The sequence below is a fragment of the Musa acuminata genome, chromosome BXJ1-5 (assembly GCF_036884655.1).
Source record: "Musa acuminata AAA Group cultivar baxijiao chromosome BXJ1-5, Cavendish_Baxijiao_AAA, whole genome shotgun sequence".
In the NCBI taxonomy this organism is placed as follows: domain Eukaryota; kingdom Viridiplantae; phylum Streptophyta; class Magnoliopsida; order Zingiberales; family Musaceae; genus Musa; species Musa acuminata.
This window is the reverse complement of record NC_088331.1, coordinates 41,221,562-41,229,635: the sequence shown is the minus strand read 5'-3', so window position 1 is coordinate 41,229,635 and position 8,074 is coordinate 41,221,562. Positions and strand designations below refer to the sequence as shown.

At 32.5% G+C, this 8,074-nt stretch overlaps 1 protein-coding gene across 1 annotated transcript; it reads right to left on the bottom strand.

Moving 5' to 3' along the window:
* Positions 1 to 5,473: 5,473 nt before the first annotated feature.
* On the bottom strand, positions 5,474 to 7,820 carry LOC103985677 (large ribosomal subunit protein uL6). The gene is made up of 3 exons (XM_009403455.3): positions 7,381 to 7,820; positions 5,990 to 6,112; positions 5,474 to 5,842 (listed from the first exon to the last, which is right to left on the bottom strand). Exons 1-3 carry the CDS (start codon positions 7,741 to 7,743, stop codon positions 5,756 to 5,758), a joined length of 573 nt encoding a protein of 190 aa, XP_009401730.1. The 5' UTR covers positions 7,744 to 7,820; the 3' UTR covers positions 5,474 to 5,755.
* Positions 7,821 to 8,074: the final 254 nt, after the last annotated feature.

Below are 8,074 nucleotides of genomic sequence, written 5' to 3'. Positions count from 1 at the left end.
TATGTATCAATTCAGGAAGTAATGAATTGACAATGGTCTGCACACGTGCTTAACTGTATGAAAAGTCAATCTTGATGTCTAGCATGGAATTCATAATCTCAAAAAAAGTAGAAAAAGTCAATTCAATAGGCACAGGAAAAAGGTTAGTCAAATAAGGGAAGAAAAGATAAATAATCATGGAATTCTTTTTCCTCTCAGACAGCAAGAAAGGGCATTTGCCACATTATCAAACTGCATGATAGAACTGTCTATGGTTCAATCAACAAAAACCATGGACATCATTAGCAGTCAAAAAGGAAATAGTATAAATAAGAACAGTTTCAAACGAGAATGAAAGTTTACAATAATCATAATCTAAAGGGAGAGGAGTACATGATTCTTTTTGGTTGAAATTAGTATTAAGTTCAGCCCAAATTCAAATACAAACCAAAGTATGTGTTATAGAACTAGAATTTCAATATCCCCTTAACATGTCTAGTATGGATTTGCAGAATGAAGAACCCCAACCAAGCAAACCTAACTTTGTTTGAAAAGATTTGTCCGAGGCTGCCTCAAGTAGGACTGCCAATTGGATCAGCTCAAGCTGAATGGAAAAGCACCTAATCACGTACAAACTTCACCTGTTTCACCAGAACCTCTTCAACCATGCTACATAAGATGATAGTTATTGTTCCAATAAACAATGTCCATGGAACCCTATTCAAGCAAGTGAGATGATAGTCACTCTTCCACTCAACAACCTGCTAACTGATGTTCCTTCTCTCCCGGTTCTATTTGTTTTGCCCCAATACAGACTCTATTGCAGGACGGAGCACTAAGCTACATCAACAAGTGCCAAACACAGCAAATTCATCGGAGGAATACATCGAGAACAAGGCGATATCATCGAAAATTAATCGAGAAGCTAATCCTCCTCAACAACTTTAGTAGTCTCTGGTAGTTACTTTCACGGATCAAAACATAACCAAACTAAGGGTCCATCATCCAGTTTCTTAAATTCTTCTCAAAGAGAAAACGAATCCAAATCACGGACAGCAAATAGAAGATCACCGCATAAAAGCTTACATCCAAATCAAAGCATAAGCAAGGAAATAGCACGAAGTTAACTAAAGCACCGATCCAACAGATCAATGACCTCAACCGAGTTGTGATTGCTTCCCCTTACGCGGTTTTAGGGTTCGAGAGTGACGGATGGACGGGGAACGCAGAAATAGAGATGGATCATGGATGACGCAAGCAAGCGAAACGGTAAGGAAGTGATCCGAATGATGTAGTGATCTGAACCGTCCATCACTCCCTGAGATGGCTTGCTCGAGAGGAGCAGAACCCTTCCATTGTTGTCACCCGTTGATGGAAGTGGGTCGGGTTTCTTCTGTAGTCGTATTTATCCGATCCGTTTTAAGTCGGATACTAATTAGTGATTGCCATTAATTAGGCTTGGGATCAACATAAATGAAAAAAATATATAGACATTTTTCTAACATAATTCAATAGCAAAATCACTTATCAAATATATGACACGTAAGATCACGTTGCATCTACATATCCTATTGTATAACTTGGTTTTATTATCATCACTCATTTTACTACTTAATCTTTTTAATCTTCATCAAATTGTCTTATTGGTTTCGAGACTTCTGTTATGTTTGATTTGAATAATATGTTTCTTCACTAAAATTATGATGATTCAGATGGTATCATGATAGGTGATAGTAGAAGTTTCAGAATAACATATCTTAGTTCTACAAACCTTTCGACTCCCTCTAAAAAAAACTTAATATCTATATCTAAAATATATATTTCTAATAATATTCCTATTGAATTTTTACCTTCTTCATTTATTACGTAAGATCTCAATATGAGGGCAGATCTTATGGAGGGGTTGAAAAGATATAGAATTTATCAATTGAACTGTTGCAGCATCCAAATCCAAAGATATAGATTTAGATAGAATTTATCCAAATCTATCTTTGCTTTGACCAGATTTTATTTTAAAAATAGTACAATTGCTCATGCTATTCTTCCTTTAAGTTTTAAATCAGATTATGTAATTTATCTTTTAAACTTATATATTCTAATATTTGGGATTTCGTATTAACACAAACTTATGATGGGTTTAACTATTATCTTATTTTTACTAATCATTTCACAAAGTATATATGGTTATTTCGCTTGAAGTAAAAATTGAAGTATTCATTATGTTTTGTAAGTTTGAGCTTATTGTTAAAAAGTTTCTTTAATAATTTATTATTTTATTTTATTCTGACAATGATGGTGAATTTCAAAAGCTTAGTGACTTTCTTAAAACTAATAAAATTTTTTATTTTCTCTTCCCTCCTCATACTCATGAATATAAAGTGATTATGGAATGTTGTCATCATGTATCATCCAAATTGGTCTCGCATTTCTTATTTTTTCAATTTTAGTCTCATACATTTATGATAATATTATCTTATTAATCGATACCCACTATAATTTTCAATATGATTTCACTATTTAAAAATTATTTAGATCCACTAATAACTATAATAAATTATAAGATTTTAGGTGTATATGCTATCTATAGTTAAAACCTTACACTCAAAACAAATTTAAAGTGATTAAAATCATGTGTTTTTTTTACGTATTCTACTAAATTTATAAATATTTTGATCCATCAATCAAAAGAGTTATTATTTTTTGTCATGTTGATTTTATGAAATTTATCTTTCCTTATAAATCACTTGACTCTTTCTTTCCTTGGGTTTCCCAAATTTATGAGCCACCTTATATTATCATTGTCATATAAGTTGAAACATCAACCCCACTCATTAATCTAAATATTTTATCCACTTAGAACCTACTAATTTTGGTTCCATATGCTCCCTAGCTCAAGTCCTTTCTCAATGGTGCATGATCAACCATAAGTTACTTTGTTAATCCAATTGCTTTTTTGAAAATTTTATACATAAAATTCATAAGGCATGATTTTAATACCCTTATTTTAAATTCTTTTTGTCCAACACATCTTAGAGATATCATTTACCATATGCCGATTTATCCAATGCTTATAGATCCAAAAATAAAATCTTCAAACCAAATAAATAGTTTTTTTAATAAAATAATCATAAAAAATTATTTTTGAGCCTTATAATATCAACAAGCTATAAAAAATCTCCAATGGTAAGCAATAATGTTTGAAGAGTATAATGACTTATTAAGGAATGATACATAAGTCTTAGTCTAATTTCGTTTGAGTCAAAACCTTATAAGGTATAAATGAGTTTTTTATATCAAATAAAATCCTGATAAGTCTATTAATAAGTATAAAGCAAGATTTGTTATAAAAGGATTTCATCAATAGGCCTTACACTTTTAACTCAATTGTGAAGTCAACACTAATTTATTATTTTCTGTCTTGCCTTATCTAAAAGCTGGGGACTTCCATAGTTAAATATGAATAATGTAATTCTTCCTGATCATATTTTTTAAGATGTATTTATAAGATAACTTTCAGACTTTGTTAATTATAATCTTCCTTAACATGTATAAGTTGTCAAAACTCTTTAAAGTCCAAAGTAGGCCTCTAGTGCTTCGTATCATAAATTTTGAACAAATCTAGTCTATGTTGGATTTCATAATTCTCAATCTAATAATTTGTTATTCATTTATTCTGATGAGGGCACTTAAATTTTTACTAATTTATATGAATGACTTAATTATTACTATTAATAGATTAATAATAATTAATTAGTTTATTTAGTAACTTAGAAATAATTATTTTATCAAAGATCTTATGTCGCTTAGCTATTTTCTATGTTCAAGTAATCCACATGATAAATGATCTATTTTTTTTTTCAACCGAAGTATTTTTATGATCTTCTTGATAGCATTAAGATGTTTGAAACCAATATTTATCACTATGCCAATCTCTACGAGTATTCGTCTGATTTTATTTGATAGTGCTAATCTTAATGATGTCAGTTAGTATCATCAAATTGTTGGCGGTGAATAAATTATCTGCACAAGCATACTTTCAACAATTGGATTGTCATTAAATATATTCTCGAGTACCTAAAAGGGTAATATTGATTATCAATTAACATTTTTATATGTTAATTGGGCCTACTAGTGCTTATGTCAATTTTTTTTTTCAAAATCTAACGTACAGTTCTAAGAAACAATGCTCTATTGCAAAATCTTTTACGTAAACTGAATATTAAGCTGTTGCTTTTACTAGGAATTATACTTGACATTATCCGATCCTCCTTTTATATTATGGTGATAATATCAAGATAATATATATGTGCTAATCCTATATCACTCTTAAATAAAGCACATAGCTATTGATTCTATTTTGTTTATGACAAAATTCAGAATGATAAGTATCTCTCATTTCTTATTTTCTAATCAGTATGATCTTATCAAGCTTTTATCTTACTAGTGATTTATTCTACTTTAGTCCAAAATTTGTGTCTTCGATAGAAGCATCATTTTACAGAAGTCTAATAAGAATAATATTATTAAAAAAATAAATCATGATAATATTATTATGATTATGTTAACATATTATCATGATTCTGTTGAATAATGAGGATCATGATATCAACGTAATATCCTCGATCATTTCATGATTTGAATGAATATTTTTTGATTAAAAAATTATATAAATATCATATTTTGTAATTTTTTTATGTATAAACACTAAAATTTTAAACTAGTAATTTATTTGATATCTCTAGCGATGGAGTAGGTATATTCCACTTATATTGATAAATGGTCATTATACCATGTATAAGATCGACTCAAAAACGTGCTAAATAGATTTGAAAAACTCATAATATTATTAAAAAAAAAGATTTTGTTGCCATCTATGTTAAAGGTTTGACGTGTAATGTTCAAGTATTACAAAATTATATTGATGGATAAATATGATTATACTCGTTGAGAGTATTACCCTAAAAATATATTAAAGTGAACATTAAAGTCCTTAAAGTCATCTAAAGATAGATACCTTCCAAATTTATTATTGAGACCTTGAATCCCATACTTGTGGTGAAAATTTGGGATGAAAAGATAATTCTGATAAATGAAAAGGTGTCTGACGTGCAATGGAGGTTGATAACAATGAAGAAATAGAGGAAGAGGCAATCAACGATGGAAAACAAGGTGAGCAGTAAATGCAACGAAGATGGAGCGAGAGTTGAAGTGAATAGAATAGACGATCACAACAGAGAAAATAAGAGAAACAGGCGATCATGACAAGAGACAGAGAGGTAAAAAATGATGTCATCTGGAACAATCAATGGATTGGGTGCCATTCATTGTCCATCACAAATGCCACCGGCAGACTAACATCTCTTCATATTGACAAAACTAGTGGTGAATATGAAATAATACCAGAAAAGAACATTCAAGAATGATAAGCTTGATTTCTTTGTTGCACAACTCAAAAGAGAGGCAAATGCAGATATTGTAACAAAATTACCAGAACTAGATTAATTAAAATGCAGATATTATAACACTAACTAATTTTGAACAAAATAAGAACTTGGTTCTCTCAATAATTCTAAGAAAGCCAATTCGGAAAGAAGCATCAATCTCGTTATGGTCCCAAGGAAGAACAAGTCTCCACAGCTAATTATCTTGAACTTGAAGACTAATCCGATGATTATATGATGCCAAAGGCAAATCATATTAAATGAGATTAAAAAAAAAACTAAAACTTGATTCCATCCAGAAGCTCAGCTACCCCTCACACCATCTTAATAGATGACTAAGCTTCCTCATTAACTGTTCCCTTCTCACTGACATAAATACCATCCAAGAACTTTCTTATATCCTTGTTCTTTACGTGGCATTTCTGTTAAACATAAAAATGAAATGTCTCAGAAAAAAAGAGCTGTTGCTTGCTTAACTACAAGAAGATCGAACAAGATATATATATATATATATATATATATATATATATATACCTTGTTTGTTGACTTAAAGTAACGAAACAGCTGACCTGGTTGATCAAGGCAGCAGAGCGAGAGACAAGTTCCACGTCATTCCCATCAAGGACAAGCTCATCCTTGACCTTCTCAGACCGAAAAATTTGCACACCTTCAAGCATATCAACTTTCCGCACCTGAAACAATAAAAAATTCATAGTTCCAGTAGAGAATTGGCACAACATTTTAAAAACACACAGTATACTCTATAATATCTACATTCTTTACCTGCTTAATGTGGTGAAGTGCCCATAATATTTAAGAGATCAACAATGTATATTGGACTTTGTGATTGGACAATAATTAATATCAGCACCTTCAATTCAAAGAATTTTGTTGAATGGCATCAGAAAAGGCATGCCCTATAATGCAGTAACCGACACTTTTAAATGGTATCTGATTCATTATTAGAATAGAAATCTGAATAATATGACAAGCCCTATATTGCAGTAATTGCTACTTTTATATGGTATCTAATTCATTATTGGAATGGAAATCTGAATAATATCGAACATCCACCAGAACCTAAATTAGAATCACCAAATTGCTTTTACATATTTGGTATATCAGTATAATTGATATGGATTTTAGTACATATTATTTATATATTATTTTTTAATACTTTATCCCTGATTTTTCTTATGTTTACTGTACATTCTTTATAATAATCTGTTATTTTATGTATAGCCTTAGAAATCTTCTCTTAATTCCTATTGAATAGGATTTCAAATTCCAAATGCTAAACAGTATTCCAGATCTCCCATTTGGGAGATCTGAATTATCTCAAAATGAGATTTGGAATCTTATTTCCCAGTCAAATACTGGAAATACAGTAGTCCTCATCCTACAAACCAAATGCCACCTTAACAAAAATTCAACTCTACAAGCATATTACTTACCATTTCAGTAATGAAATCCTACACAAATTCCAGATATAAAGCCAATATATAACTATTACATGATTCAAGAAGGCTAACCAATAGACATACGAATGCGATCAAAACATTTACAATGCTTCATGCTTTTGTACATGTTGACGAATCCAAAACTATTAAGCATACACAAAAGTGACATCCATAGGAATTTACAAAAGGTTAGTGATTACATCGAGAACTTTAAAATTTTTCGCTTAGCACAACTAGTTTAAGAATAAAGAACAATATAACCCTTCTTTGCCACAATCCATCCAAAAAAAAAGCCAAAAGATACGTTAATGACCGACAGCTTTTATGACCAAAAAAGGCCGAAAACCTTCAAAATTTATCAAAGAAAATCTCCATGAAATCACCCAGCATTGGCAGTTAATTCATAAAAAAATGTAGTAACGACTTAACATGAGACTAGCGATAACACAGGCAACCAAACATGAACGAAACAGACAAGGTAAGACCAAACAAGATTGGACCTTTTTCTCGCCGAGGAAGTTCCTGATCTCGATGCAGGTGTTGCTGTTGGTGATGGAGGCATTGATGGGAAAGTGGGCGTAGACTAAACGCATCTTGTAGCGGTACCCCTTGGTGACGCCGCTGATCAGGTTCTGGACGTGGCTGATGGAGGTGCGGATGGCGGCGGTGGTTTTCCGCGAGCCGAACCAAGCGTCCACCTTCAGCTTCTTCCCGCCCTCGATGAGCTCGAAGTCGAGGTTGAGGTGCTTGAAGTCACGGGTGAGCTTCCCGCGCGGGCCCTCCACCTCGACGATCTTGGCATTCACCTTCACCGTGACTCCCTCGGGGATGTCCATCGTCTGCGAGGAGAGGATCGTCTTCATCTCCGTTGCCGATTTGAAGAGATCGCGCTCCTCCCGCTGGCCGCCTCACTCGAGAATACGTGGAGACGAATGGTCAAGGAGACGAGAAACCGTAGTTTCTTTATACATGAAAGGGAGAACTAGGGTTTCGATAGGTTAAGATCGTGGCCGTTGATTCATGAAGCGAGCCATTGGATGGTGATGGATGGTTGAACGAAGTCTCGGCGGATCCATGAATCGGGTCGGGTTCAAGATTACCCGAACCATATTTGATCAAATCTCAACTCGTTGCCGCATATAACTGCGATCAACAGTATTTGGGCTCGGTAAATAGATGTAATTTGGGCCCGTT

Coding starts and splice junctions, on each gene's coding strand:
- LOC103985677 (XM_009403455.3), bottom strand. CDS start 7,743: ATGAAGACGATCCTCTCCTCGCAGACGATGGACATCCCCGAGGGAGTC. Junction 6,113..7,380: donor ACTTCCTCGGCGAGAAAAAG/GTCCAATCTTGT, acceptor TTATTGTTTCAG/GTGCGGAAAGTTGATATGCT. Junction 5,843..5,989: donor CTGCTGCCTTGATCAACCAG/GTCAGCTGTTTC, acceptor TATGTTTAACAG/AAATGCCACGTAAAGAACAA.